Here is a 15995-nt window from a genome sequence, read left to right on the forward strand (position 1 = left end):
ATATATATATATATATATATATATATATATATATATATATATATATATATATATATATATATATATATATATATATATATATATATATATATATATATATATACATTTATATATATATATATATATATGTATATATATATATATATATAAATATATATATATATATATATATATATATATATATATATATATATATATATATATATATCTATATATATATATATATATATATGTATATATATACATTTATATATATATATATATATATATATATATATATATATATATATATATATATATATATATATATATATATATATATATATATATATAAACAAAGATTCAGCCTTGGCAAATGAGGCCTTGTATCCTTTTTTTGTGACGGCATTCTTTCAATACTCCCTCTATCTCTGCTCCTACAATTAGCAGCATTGATTTAACCTTTTTAAGAGTCTACGTTTCGCTTTGGCCTTCCTTCTATAATTAATTTTTAAAAATTATAAAACTAAATAGGTTTTTCAAGAAAGGTAAAGAGCAAAGTTAAACCAAAAGTTTTCATAAATAAATTCAAATATTTTGGAAGTGAAAAATTACCAAAATAACGATAAATAAATAAACGAAGCCCACGTTGGACAGAAATTACAATAAATATACGACTGAAAACAAGAACAGACAGAAATTAAGACGAGTAGGGTTAACGTCCCACATGAAGACCAGAACATAATTTGAACTATAATATAACTGATAACACGTTGATAACCTTTAAACCATAGTGTTTGGATTAGCTTAACTCCCCCTCAACACTTTCTGAAATTTTAATCTCAATTCGCATAGCATTAGAAGTAGTTGCATTAGAAATAGCAGTGGTAGTACATGTACTAGTCATGGTAGCTGTGGAAACAGAAGTAAAAGTGGAAGCAGTGTTAGTATTAACGTGCACATATTGCCTTTTGGTCAATTGATATTCCCCTTTAACCCTTCCACTAAAGTTGTAATATAGTGTATATGTTGTATATAGTGTATTATGATCTAGAGCAAATTACCCTCTATATACTTTCGAATTTTACCTCCATACCCTTTGTCTTAACAGAATTAACATCATAGGAGTAGTGGTAATGCTAGTTGCAGTAGTAGCGTTGTATCAAAATCAGTAGTGACAGTAGTAGAAGCAATATTAATAGCAGTAGCCATTTAAATATGTATCGTTTTTGCCAGGTAATAATATCTTTCATGATGCCCTGAAAATTTCAGCTTGATACAGCAAGCTGTTACAAATATTTGCTGATACGCTCTTTTGACAATTTGTTGCACTTCCTCTCGCCTGAAATAAGTTCAAACTTTCTTAAGTTGAATTTTTAATTTGCATATCTACCGAAACAAGTGAAACAACATTTGAAAATAATTTCCATATCATTATCCTTTCGAGCCTAGTGAAATAAAGTGGACTTCCCTATTATGATGAATCCGTAAATCGCTTGGAATATTCACGTGTTTAATTACTATAAATATGAATTAACAATCAAATTAGATTGTTGAAAGCGATAATCCTCTCCTTACTGAATACATTTTGATTTTACATCCTGGTTATCTGTCCTTCGTATCAATATATATATTTGTCTCCTTAAGTTTTGTACGCCAGTCTTAATTAAGAAATGAGAATGAAATATATTGCTTTGTTATTGGTAATATTGTTTCTTGTTCTTTTCTATTTATTATTCTTTAATGCAGATAAAAAAAAACCTGCAAAATTGCTGAAGGAAGAAACCAAAATTTGTCTTTAAGAAATGAAAAAAAAAAAAAAACAACACCAGATCATATTACTCATCAAAATCCTAAAACTTGATCATAGAAAACCAAATAGAAACATTAGCTGTATTAGTTTTTTTTTTATTTTTTTTTCTTACTTTTGCTTTTAAGATACAAGAGCCACTTCTGTCGTAAGGGCACAACATATTTATGTCGTTGGTGCCACCTCTAAAGATAACATCTGTCATGTGACCATATAGATTAGGAGGATTAAAGTGTAATTGAAAATATACCGGTCCCAAGCAAGCGTATGCGGTAGGCTTTTATATACTGATTCCTCAATTGACCTTGTCTTCTAACCAAGGCTGTTGTCCTAGTGAAGCAACATGTTGGTCTATATAATCCTCCACTTCTCACATTTTCATGTAACCTTCAGCATACTTTTTTGTGTTTCGCAATATTTCTTCCATGTGATCCATTAGGCTATGGAATGTCCCATATCTTAGGATTTCACATGGTAGGAGTTTTAGTAGAAACTTAAGCATCTAATTCAATTGGAAATTGAAAGCTCTAGTGCCCCTTTAAGAGTCAAAGGAGATTGAAGGGCAGCCAGCCCCCTCTTTACGCCAATCGATTTCCAAACATATCCAATCAAAATTTTGAGATTTTGTTCAGCGCATTTGGCAACTCGAGTAAATGAAGAAGTCTAGTGGTCTAGCAATTTACCCATTGTCCCCTGCTACTATTGCTCCTGACACTACCACTACTAAAATGGTAATAGTACTATTAAGACTAGAGATAGGCAGGTGAAAATTTGAGAGAACGCAGAGGGGAAATTTGAACTAAATCAAAACACACTATATGCAACCAGATTGTCAAAAGAGTGTATCTCAGGAATGGATTTAAAAATTAAGTAAGAAATTTCCGATAATGTTTAAAGGGGAAGTTTAATTGACCAAAAGGTAATGTGTGTACTATACTGCTAGTACTGCTGTAACTACTACTGCTATAACTACTCCAACTACTACTTTTATTAGAACTACTACTACCACTAAGAGTATTAACATATTAATTTGCATATTAATTTGTATATTATGTATATTAATTTCAAACTTAAAGGAAATTATTAGGGAGTTGAGCGATTGACTAAAGCGGTAGTATTCGCATGCTACTGCTACTAATACGTCTACTAGTACTACTTCTATTACCACTACTATTACTACAACTACTTCGTCTGTAGCAAATTCTACCAAGGCTGAAGGTATTAAGGTAAAAATTTAAAGATATGTTGAGGAAAAGCTTCCAAGGCATCATGGGGGATTGTCAACTAACCAAAAGGCAACATGACACTAATACTGCTACTACTAATTCTACTGCTACTACCCCTACGACTAATACTACTATGATACTAGTACGTTTAAGGCTAAGGGCATGAAAGAAGGTATTAAAGAGAAGGTTGTGCGTAAAGTAGAAAAAAACCGAAACATGCTATGTGCATGCAGGTTGTGAAAAGAGTGTATCTTAGGAAGGATTTAGGGTATTAAGTTGTAACTTTCAAGGAATGCTTGAAGGAGATTTCCTTGTGGATAGTGCCACAACAACAACTACTACTACTACTACCACTGAAAACACTGCTTTTGTATGGAGTATTTCCAAGGCGAAAATTTTGAAGTGAAAATTTAAGGAAATTTAGTATTTGCAAACAAATTGTCAAAAGGGCGCATCAATAAGTATTTGGAACGGCTCGCTGTATCAAGCTGAAATTTGCAGGGTACCATAAAAGAGATTCTCAGTGGGCCAAAAAGCAACAGGTTTATGCTACTACTGCTATTAATATTGTTTCTACTACTGTCACTACTGCTACTGATACAACGCTACTACTGCTACTACTGCACCTACTACTACCACTAATACTATGATGCTAATGCTGTTGAGACTAAGGGCATGAAGTTAAAAATTTGAAAGAATATAAAGAGTAAATTTGTCCTAAATCATAATACACTATATGCATGCAGATTGTCAAATGGGTGTATATAAGAAATGGTTAGAAAATTGAGTTTTATCTTTAGTGGAAGGGTGAAAGGGAAATATCAACTTACCAAAAGGCAATATGTGCACATTAATACTAACGCTACTTCCACTGTTATTACTGTTTCCACTGCTACCATTACTAACACATGTACTCCCACTACTCCTTCTATTGTAACTACTACTAATGCTGAGTGAGTTAAGATTAAGATTTCAGTGAGTGTTGGGGGGGGGGGTCAAACAAACTAAAATACACGATGGATTTACAGGTTATCAAATGGGCTATGGATAATATTATAGTTCAATTTATGTTCTGGTCTTCAAGGTGGATGCTAACCCCACTCATCTTAATTTGTCTTCGTTTTGGGTTTGAGTCAGTTATTTATTGTAATTTCTGCTCACTCTGGGTCTCAATTATTTATTGATGGTTATTTTGGTAGTTTTTCGCTTGTTTTGGCTTAGTGTTGCTCTTTACCTTCCTTTGAAAATCTTATTTTGTTTTATAATTTTTACCAGATTTACCTTGGCTTTCTTGAACAAATCCTGAATCAAACATTCACCCTTTTCATTATGATAAATCCTTGATGTAAAAATGGGCAACTTGCATGCGATCTCACCCTGGAGGCTATCGGGGGGCATTACATCCCCAGAGGTATAGTTACTATATCTTCGAATTATTTGGAAAGAAATTTTTTTCAAAGTTCGATCAATTTTGAGGAGAAGAGGCATTGAAAACGGTATGAGGGTGGGATAGAGGGCGGAGTCTCGATGCAAACGTTCATCCTTCAGAATCCCTTTCAACATACACCATAAGTTTTACCTTTATACGCTGAACCACTCCACAGATATTTGTGATACACCACTTTGACAACCAGCATCCGCACATTGTATTTTCACTATATTCGGCTACCTTCTCAAAAGCTGTGGGGGGGGGGGGGCTGAGACATCCAAGTAAGCATAGTTTTTTAACCTTTAGATTATTTTGGTTAAGATGGCTATTTCAAAATTTGGATTGAATATTTTGGAAATAGGGCACCTCCCTCTTAAAGCGGGTCCCCTTCCATTAGGGACAATGAAAGGCAAAGCACAAGCCATCTTTACAATTAGACTCCGTAAACTGATATAATTTTAAAAATTATCTGTAATTCTCGTATCCCCCAAGAGATGGACTCTACTTTTATTAGAGTAATTTTTAATTTTATTTCATTTGATATCATACGAATAGTTATACTGTAGATCCAACCATTTGGGGATTTGGATTTCAGAGGGTATTTTTGGGGGTTAAAAGTTGAAACCCTAGATATTCATTCCAGGTCACCTTTTACCCATGAAATAGAGGGTGGAAGTCACATCAGTCATTACTGTTTATTAAGACAATTATGTTTATAATAAAAATCTGTCTCAACAATAAGTTTTAAGCATTGGAAAGTACGGCTGAATCTAGAATCACGTATTTCTGAATTGATAATTCAATGCATTTTTTTTAACAGGATACCTGGATATCTGCTTATCTGGCCCTAAGAAGTACCAGACAGCCAAGAAAACATTTATAAAATATTTTGTTTAATCATTCCCCTGGATATAATGCAATAAGATTTTTCTTGAAGTTGTTTTTTGCAAATTCTGCAAATCTGCATATCGTTGTTGCTTCTGTTGCAGATCTTGCATGGAAATACATTTCTCGTGCAGATCTACTTCTTTCCAATAAAACCTATCGGAGAAAAAAATCTTTCACATTCGTTTTAGCATGATTTCCAGTATTAATTAATTCTGCCTTGTCTCTCTACTTATTGTTATTTTGTAATTTGACAGACCTATGGGACGGTAATACATATGGCTTAGTTGCCTGCATTTTTCTATTATTTTTGAAACAAGACAAGCGTATAGCTTACTCTGTTTTCTAAGAAAAATTATTTCAAATATTGATTTTGAAAAGAAATATTTTATTGTGCTCTTTCAACTTTTTGAGCAAGAAAAGAGGAAGCATTGCCAGAATGATTTTTCCAAGCTTACAAGAAATCCAAATTTAAAATTCATATTTTACTCTTTATTAGACCTCTAATTGTTGGGCGTTGGTCTCTGGTCGACAAAGCGTATAAAAAGCTCCTCTATCGCTGATGATTGTATTAGTTCTCAACTTCAGTTCTAAGCAATAACAATTTAAAAGAAGAAAAATTAAGAAATATGAAGGTAAGATAGTCAAATATCAGTTATTAGTTAGATTTAAGCCAAAATAAGCTGAAGGTAGGCAAAACAGACTAAATTGGCTCTTAGTTACATTATCGAATTTAAAACATGAATTTGGCCACTTATTTTGATTCTAAGCGTTGTTTTTTTTTTGTGGAGGGTATAAATGCTTGTCAGCACTATGAATCGTTTTTGTATAAGTTCATACCTTATGTCTTGAACCATAACATTTTATAAGAAAAAGGAAATCTAAAGTCAGAAAATATCAAGGTGAGTTAGCTCTTTGTGTGTGATTACAATTGTACTTCATTGGGGTGTCGTTTTTAGATGGTTCCACATTGACATCGCCAAGTTAGTTCTATTTTCACGGGAATTTGTTTTCTTAGAAAAATTACATCTTTCGAATATTTTTGCTAAAAAGAAATAAGAGCTTTTGGCACATTTACACTTAAATGGTGACCAAACTAAGGCTGGCTGAGTTAGGAAAAATATTATTTAAATTTTGCCAAAAAATGATAAAGGCAAAAGCTCCTAGTTATAATAATTTTTCTCCAGCCTATTAATAAATTATAATGATCTGTTGATTTTTGATTTAAAATGGAATAGTTGTGGGCATCAATTCATGGCTAATTATAGAAAAAGCCAAGACAAAATGACGTTATAACAGCCGCCCCTACCTTTCTCTTAAAATATTAAATGTGTTTAACTTTTGTGGCTAATAGGAAATAAACATATTAACTGACTTAAAAGAGCTAAATAATTTATAAATTGTAATTTGAAATTGCAGAAGAAACAGCTCCTTCCTTTATTGATATTGAATATAAGAAACAAGTGTTTTCACCTGAAAGTAAGGAAAAACATTAAAACTTAAAACCAACAGAAATTATTACTTATATAATGTTCGTCGCTCCATCGTCAATACCTCACTCTTACGCTAAAATTTCAAACTTTTTCCCAATTCTTTAAGAATGGCTACTGAATCACAAAGGACATTTAATAAGAATAAATAGCCCTTTTCAAAATACCAAAAAAAACTTTAGCGTAAAGAGCGATGTATTGACGACGGGACAATCCCCCTTACTCTCTGTCGTTTTAAGAGACTATCCTGCCACCCGGTGGGGCGATCGTCATTAAAAATATATGAAGTTGATTCAAATTAAATGGTTATCCTAGACATTTGTGTGATAACAACAATGCTTATAGAGCATTGCATAGTTAAAACTCTCTTTAGCTAAACCTGTTGTTTGGGAAAGGAGGATGATTGAACTCTAAGGCAAAGTTTTAAGTGTTTTAGTTCAAACACAAAACTTTCTACAGGGGTTTTTTAGGTTAACATATAATTAAAAATGTAACATCTTTATTAAACAGAATATGGTAAGACTAGGTGTCCAATGTGTATGCTGGGGCAGGCTGGGGTGCTAGCTTCGCATTTATTTTTAGACGGTTGTCACCAGATATAACTGGTTAAAAAGCAGAAAATATTGTGATAAAAGACTCGAGTTCAAGCTTAAAGAGCAGGTACTGGGGGCTAGAGATAGGACATAAGCTAGATAAACCTATTTTCTTGTATATAAAATTATATACAAATATAAATTATTAAATATAAAAAATTATTAATTATTAAAATTATTATTAATAAAAAAAGTTATTAAATTATCCCTTTCACCTTTATAGCATTTTTGCTGAGATATTAAATACAAGTTTAAAGAACAGGGGCCTGTGCAATAAACCTGAATGTAACATTTAAAATCCAAAGGAATTTAATTTTAGTAAGAATTTTTTTCGAATTAAAGTAAAGAACAACATTTCACAAATAAGCCAGCAGAAGCTTCCCTGTATGAGAAGGATATTGCAAACCCGTAAACCGCTGAGTCTGTAAGCTAAAATTTGTCAATTCTTTATTAGTTTTAGAATGTAAGGCCAAACGCAAGATTAATATCATAAGAAATAAGTTTATTTTTAACCACAATGATGAAAGATTAAAAGGCCTTATTTAATTTATTATCTTAAACTTTTAATTTGTAAACATTTGAAACGCAATTGACATACAAAACACTTGCAATAACCAATGACAATCTCTATTGCATTCTGGAAAACTTTTGAGGATATCAAGAACCAAATTCTTTTTTGACAAATGGGGTAAGGGAGTGGTATCCCCTACACAAACAGGGTATATTTTCAGGCTTTAATATCTCTCTCCATTTCTACTTAAATATTTTATTATTTTTATTGTAAAACACTATTAATTGTATAATTGGATCTTTCTATCGGTCAGGTAAATGTGCTGAATGAAATTATATGCTATACATACATTTGTAAGTAACTATATAATTGATAAACATTATGTTGATGAGAGTAACATCAGTATAAGATACATAAATACCATAGCAACATTATTATAATACTATTTAATAACAATATTGTTATTGTAATAATAACAATATTTTTATTGTAATAATAACAATAACTTTTTCAACAAGATCCTATTGAAATATTCCTTTTACAACATAATTCCAACCAATGCTATTATTCTTGCTACAACTTCTCGTTAATTTTCTCTATTACACGGTTGTTATACTATTAATTTTTATATGGGTAATTTCATTTCAGGGATTTATTCTGGTTGCTTTTATTTCTGCTGCTTGTGCTGCCCCTCAGTATCCCAAACCATCCTATTCTGGCTACAAACCCGACTATAAGCCATCATATAAAAGTGATGTAAGTATTGTTTTCTAGATTTCACAATCATGGCTCTTGATCAATCTTTAACATTCTCATCAAGAGTATGGGCACGACTATCGCTAAATTCGGGCATTTAGCATCTAGATTGTATAATGCCCATCTAGATGGGCATTTAGATGATAAAGGTAAAGGAACTGCACGATACTTCATAGTACAAACCCACAGTGCTGAGTTCCATTTAATAACCCTTCAGTAAGGAAGTAAAATGGGGGGCTGGGGGTTTGGTCAACCCGTCTTTTTACAACTTCTTCCTATTTACCCTCCCTATTTTTCTCCAAGTAGCCAATTCAAGCTGGATTGACTGTAACTGAGAATACAGAACCATGTTATTAACCCCTGTTCCAATCCTAACGATCGGCTACACAAGGACGTGAACCCCAGCCTTCAAAAACATAACATTTCAAATTCATTGTACCAAACAATACCCAGTACGGTGCTCCCTTGGATCGAAAATTAGGGAATCTGCTAATTCTCAAACCCAAAGGTGTCTAAAGTCAGGTTGATAGCTTACTAAACCTGCTGTCATTTATCTTTTTTACTCTATATATACTATTGACTTCTGTTTCCCAAGCATAACGGACTTTATGAAGTGACGGCGCTCTCTATACAATGGAGGAACTATGATGTGATGTAGATTATTTTATCGAGTTTTCTGAGAACCAAGGCTAGCAATCAGGATCCTTGGTTTTGAATATATTTTAATCCGTTGGGTATTAAAATCAGCTAACTACTGGAAAAACTCTCGAAACCACGCCCAAAAGACCTGGACCTGGATTCCGAAGCATGAACTTTAGTTTACAACCGCAAAGATTTACCTCAGACTCATTCCGTTTGTTTCAGAAGCTTTGAAAAGGAAAAAAAATTATTGGAAAATACAATTTCAAGCTCAAGTATGATAGCTTTCTTCTAATAAAAGTACAATATATATCAATACCAGTACAATAATCAGTTTATTTGAGATTATTTTTTGATGAGAAGAAACGCTAATCAGGCGGAGTCATATTGAGAAATAACTCTTAATAAAGGATGGGGAGGGGTATTTAACCTGGCTGTCTGATACCACTCTGACCAAATTAGAAAGTTCAAGTTATAGCTTATTCTTTAATGAGTTTATTCTGCGACATTTATTCTTGAGCTCATTAGAGTATTCAACTTATTGTTATATTATTATATATAACGTGTTATTCTAGGGGGTTTTCCTTTTGCACTTATTCTTGTATAAGGGGAAGGTCAAAACCTCCCACTCCCTCACAAAAAATCTTTATTTAACCAAGAATTATAAAAGGAACGGACGCAAAAGTATGACACAAAAAGGGGGGATGATCTTGGCTTTTAACGCCCAAAGTGCCTGGATTGAAAATTTAAAACATGTCATTTTTTAAGGCTTTTTCCACCTTATTCTTATATTGAGCTAACTATTACACTTTTATTATGAAATTTTTCTCTCAAGCTTACTTTTTATGAGGAAAGAATTCAATATACATCAGAAATATTTATCGTATCAGGTAGAATAATGTAACAACGAGCACACAATAGGATAAAAGAGGGAGTGGGGAGGGATGGAGTCTGGCTTTTCCTCCCCAAAGTATTTAGTATTTTAAAAATGTCCCAAACTTTTATATTTGGTAAAATTGCCTTTTTTCTATGGAATTTTGAAAACTTCCTAAGTAATTCAAAATATTAGACAGAAATATAAAGTGCGCAATACAGATTAGAAGCTTTTTAAAGATCAGATTTAAGAAAGAATCATAGGCGTATCAATGAGCTAAGATTTAATTAATAATAATAAAAAGAAAAACAAGAAAGAAAACACTTTTCTAATTTAATGGTGATATTACAGTTTTCAAAGTTTTATTAAAGTTTTCATATTTCCCCCTTTTTCATTCTATTTTTAACATTTTCTCTGATTGTCCTGAAATTTTCCTTTTTTCCTTAAAAAAGCCCCACAAGAGGGGCTTCTTTCGTATTTTTTCTTCTAAAAAGGCTTCCTGTCTAACGATTCTATTCTTTCAGCACGCCCCAATGCCCTACGATTTTGCTTGGGCAGTAAAAGACGACTACACCTACAATGACTACAACCACCAGGAAACCTCTGATGGTAATGGATACGTCAAGGGTAGTTACCAGACTCTTCTTCCAGATGGACGTGTCCAGACTGTAACCTACACTGCTGATGATTATACGGGGTATGTTGCTGATGTTCAGTATTCTGGCGAAACAAAATATGATTACAAGCCAGCATACAAACCATCTTACCCAGCACCAGCATACAAACCATCTTACCCAGCACCAGCATACAAAGCTCCATCTTACCCCGCTCCAGCATACCGAGCACCAACATATGGCCCAAAATACTAGTACCTGAAAAATTAACAATGAACCTATTTTTATATGATATTTCTAGTAAATAAAGAATAATCTAACTCTCAGAGCATTTTTAGGTCTAGACAACAAGAAATATAACCTCTTTTCCTATTGAGAGCTTTCATGCGACAACTTTTGAAACACATAGGATGCTAATATAAACATAAACTCTAGAATTGGTTTGTTTGATAAGGCATAATAGCACATCAACTTCTTCAACTTAAACTTCAACTTTTTCTTTATTCAACTTAAAAAGTACAAAGACAATATTTTGTCCCAACAGAGAGCAGAGCTCATAAGGCTGGGACAGTGCAAAAACATAAAAAAAAACAACATCTCATTATGCTAATAATTCCAAAATTTAACAAGGCAAAAAAAAACAAAATAGAAAAAAACGAAAAAGAGAAGCAACAAGGATAAGTAAATAACTAAATCGGGCATGAGGGCCTTGGGAGGGCATCGGAACACAGGGACACAAAAACGAAACACACGAAGAAGAGTTATTATATTTGTGTGTTACAAAATACACAAAGAAATAATTTAATTTTCCATTGTCAATATTGAATAATCAAACATTAGCAAACAATATTTAATAATTGTTTTTTTTTTTTATTTTAGCTAGGATTTTTGGGAAGGGTCAAACAGAATTTTGTCATTCAGATTATAGTTGTTTCCAATGAAGGATGTTTGGTACCTAATCGAAAACCTTGACCGTTCAGACCTTACCAAAGGAACTTGGTACATCCCAGACCTCCGAATCACAAAAATTAATAACTAAAAGAGGGCTCTCACCTGGACCGTTGCTACTTTTGATATATAAAAATAATTTTCCTAAGTGTCTATCCTATAAGTAAGTAAGTGAGTGAGTAAAATATTTATTACCCGTATTTTTCACATGGAACAAAACGGAGTACAATGAAAAAAAATAAAAGAAAAAAAGGGAATAAAAACGGAGAGAAATTTAAAACACAACATGGAAAAATACACAATCAAGAACTGTAGAAGTGTTTCAGCCAGGGGTGGTTCCATTTTGCCTGAAAATTAGAAATCAACCGGTTTACCGCGATACTGGGGGCCTAGCAGTTATATTTGCAGATGATACAATGGAATATGTTGAAGTTAAAACCCCTCCATTATTGATCGAGAATATGGCGTGTGAAATGAATTCAGTTATCCGATGGTTTCTCGTAATCGTTTAGTCCCGAATTTTTCTAAGACAGAATTAATAGTTTTTTGGGAGATCTAAGCAAGATCTAAGCAAGGAGCTGCTAAAGTTAAAACGAGGTGCAATACATCGCTTTAAACCTATTAATTTTTTTTAGTTCATCAGAACTAAGTAGGGCCAAAGACATATTTATATCCTCTGATTTTGGAAATTACTCTTTATATGAATGAGCTGAAGCCGAGCTAAAACCACGAGTAACATCAGAACCAATACTAGCAAAATGAACACTGAAATATTCTGCAATAACTTCATGTCAAGACCAGTTTCATCTATTAATAATTCTGGGTAAAAACTATTAAAATTGCTTCCAATCTTCTGCTTAATTAAATAAAAACAAGTTTTTTTTAACTGCATGTAAGGAGCGACATTAAAACTTAAAACGAACAGAGATTATTCCGTATATGAAAGGGGTTTTCCAACTCTATCCAACTTTTACAACTCTACTTTTTCAAACAATAAAAAAACTTTAGCGTAGAGAGCAAGGCGTTTCAGAGGGGAGAACCCCTTTCATGTACGGAATAAGTTCTGTTCGTTTTAAGTTTTAATGTCGCTCCTTGCTTGCAGTTAATTTTTTTTTTTTTTTTTATTTAATTTCTGAACGTTTTTGAATTAATGATTATTTTGATTTTGGCTCACCGAACATGAATAATTAAAACGAAATGGCTGCTAAATGGCTTTCTCATAGTTTTGATTGAACAATTTTGATAAAAAAAAGGGGTGGGGAGGGGGCCTAGTTGCACTCCTGTTTTCGGTGCAACTTGATTTTTTTTTGATTTTTTGTACGAATGTTTTTGTTAGCAATAAACATGCGTACCTTCCGAATTAACTTACGTAACAAACTTCTATATTTGTGCATTTTTATTACGTATATGAGGGGATTTGCCCCCTCGTCAATACCTCGCTCTTTACAATAAAGCTAGAATTTTATCCCAAATCTTTAAGAATGGCCGCTGAATCACAAAGGCCGCTGAATAAATGGTTGAAATTACTAAAAATACTTTAATGTAAAGAGCAAGGTATTGTAAAGGAGAATAACCCCCTTATATACGTGATATCTTATTTTCGTTTTAAATTTTAATGCTACTCATTACTTCCAGCTGAAAAAGTTTTTTATTTATTTTCTCACTGTTTTTTTTTTAAATAATACTAGAAAATCCTGCACCCCTTCATGGAAATTTTCTTCCCTCATCATTAATTCCTCCATGGAAAGATACTCCCACGTAACCCCCAACCCACCCCAAACACAACGCGAAAGAATTCCCCTGAAAACGTCTGTACACTTCAGAAGAACCATTACTATAAGTAAACAATGGTAAAAGTTTGTAACTTGCATCCCCTCCTCTGGGGATTTTGTTGGACTAAGTCGTCCCCAAAGACATAGTCAATAGGTTTTCGACTAAGTTGAACAGAAGGGCTATCACAAAATTTGATCCGGTGACTTTGAGGATAAATTGTGTATGGGAGGGGCCCTAGGTGCCCTCCAATTTTTTTTTGGTCACTTAAAAAGGGCACTAAAACTTTTAATTTCCGTTAGAATGAGCCCTCTCATGATATTCTAGGACCACTGGGTCGATACGATCACCCCTGGGGAAAAAAAAAACAACAAACAAATGAACACGCACCCATGATCTGTCTTCTGGTAAAAAATACGAAATTCCATATTTTTGTAGATAGGAGCTTCAAATTGTTACACTAGGGTTCTCTGATACGCTGAATGTGATGGTGTGATTTTTTTAAGATTCTATGAGTTTTAGGGGGTGTTTCTCTCTATTTTCCGAAATAAGGCAGCTTTCTCAGGCTCGTAACTTTTGATGACAAAGACTAAATTTGATGAAAGTTATATATTTAAAATCAGCATGAAAATCCGATTCTTTTGACGTTTCTTTTAGTATCAAAATTCCGTTTTTTAGAGTTTCGTTTACTATTGAGCCGGGTCGCTCCTTGCTACAGTTCGTTATCACGAACTGTTTGATTATTATTTGAATAAGCTGTGTGAGTCCTGTTTTTTTCATTCGAAAAAAGTGTATCAAACCAAAAAGTGTAAAAAATGGTAACTTCTTTTATATATTTTCTAGTAACTAAATATTGTGTCAATGTGAGTCCTATTTTAGTTATGAATTGATGTGATGTCCAATCATGCCTTACAAGAAAAAAACAGTCGGAGAGTTTATGTCTATATTAGTCCACTTTGGTTTTCAAAAGCTGTCGCATGAAAGCAATCAATAGGAAAAAAGGTTGCAATTTCTCTTTGTCTAGATCTAAGAATACTGTAACAGTTAGTTTATTTTGTCTTTACTAAAAATATTATATGAAAAAGGAATATTATTAATTTTTCAGGTGCAAGTATTTTGAGCCATATGCTGGTGCACTGTATGTTTTAGCCTTGCATGCTGGAGCGGGGTAAGATGGAGGTTTGTATGATGGACCTGGGTAAGAGGGTTTGTATGCCGGCCTGTAATCATATTTTGGTTCTCCAAAATACCTTGCTTCCAGATTCCAAATTGATTCATTGTGGAAAACTAGTTCACCGGTTTACTATACCCAAGCGCGTAATAAGCCTTGTTTCATTCAATCCCAAATAAAGTATTTATTCATATAATTAATTCGTCAAAACACATATTTTAACTTACTTTGTTAATTATGTCCAGACAGGTATATTAGTATAGGATGCTGGATAGATTATGCTAATGAATTATCTCTTGTAGATAGATATTGATAGATAGATAGATTTTTGTTTCATATACATATAAACAAACAAAAACAATTACATAAAGCCAACATGAATCTAAGCTCGAAAGAAGGCTATTAGTTGTTATATTAGATTCAAATACACATAAAAAATACAAATAAAAAAGATAAACAAAAACAACATATCGAAGAAGAAAAGCAAAGGAGGCTACCCCAACATGGCAAATTCCAAAAAATATTGCTAAAACAACAAATTATCAAGTTGAATCACCCTGTCATCAAAGGTTAATTTACTAGTATTCTCTACTAATTTAGTCTTTAAAAGTGATTGGCTATTAAGATTTTTTAAATTTAATATTTAATTTAAGCCTATTTACTAAAGAAGAGATTTAGTATTTATTGAAAATTTATCTTTTCCAGAGTTAACCGACGGGATTCTATACGCTCCAAAATGAGCCAACGAAGAAGCGAGTGAGCACAAGGGGGTAACAAGAATATGTGAATCATAAAAATAACTTGGTGGAGACTGAATATCATAATGCCAGAAAGATAATTGCAAATCCTTTTGTTGACTAAGGTTTAGTGTTTGAAGAAATAAAAATAAAGTTTCTGTTTCAGAGTAGGACGATAAAAGAAAGTACCTAGGATTCCTACGGCCTGATTTTTCGATGTCTGGAGGGGTTTGAAATGACTAGAAAATCTACTTAGGTAGATAATGTGACAATGAATGAGTGAACTTTATTACCCGTAAAAGTATAAAAAAACACAAACTACGGAGTATTATAAATAAACAAAAACAAAAACGATAAACAGCGAAGAAAAACAAGAGCTAAGAGCTCATATGGCACTTGTGACAAGGCGAGAAGAGCTAAGAGCCAAGAGATCATATGGTATGAGCTCTAACAAAATTCTATGAATCAGTAGATTGATTTAAAAAGGAAAATAAGAGGCTTAATGCCGGTCAGGATTTAAAATAAGAGCTCTGAGTCACGATGTCCTTCTAAATATCAAAATT

General features: G+C 32.7%; 1 protein-coding gene across 1 annotated transcript; it reads left to right on the plus strand.

The window, feature by feature from the left end:
• The first annotated feature begins 5828 nt into the window (after window positions 1-5828).
• Window positions 5829-11132, plus strand: LOC136040394 (adhesive plaque matrix protein-like). Its single transcript, XM_065724667.1, has 3 exons — window positions 5829-5964; window positions 8572-8679; window positions 10717-11132. Exons 1-3 carry the CDS (start codon window positions 5959-5961, stop codon window positions 11059-11061), a joined length of 459 nt encoding a protein of 152 aa, XP_065580739.1. The 5' UTR covers window positions 5829-5958; the 3' UTR covers window positions 11062-11132.
• The last annotated feature ends 4863 nt before the right edge of the window (window positions 11133-15995 follow it).

This window comes from Artemia franciscana, chromosome 20 (genome assembly GCF_032884065.1).
Source record: "Artemia franciscana chromosome 20, ASM3288406v1, whole genome shotgun sequence".
Taxonomy (NCBI): Eukaryota; Metazoa; Arthropoda; class Branchiopoda; order Anostraca; family Artemiidae; genus Artemia; species Artemia franciscana.

Coding starts and splice junctions, on each gene's coding strand:
- LOC136040394 (XM_065724667.1), top strand. Junction 8,680..10,716: donor AGCCATCATATAAAAGTGAT/GTAAGTATTGTT, acceptor CTATTCTTTCAG/CACGCCCCAATGCCCTACGA.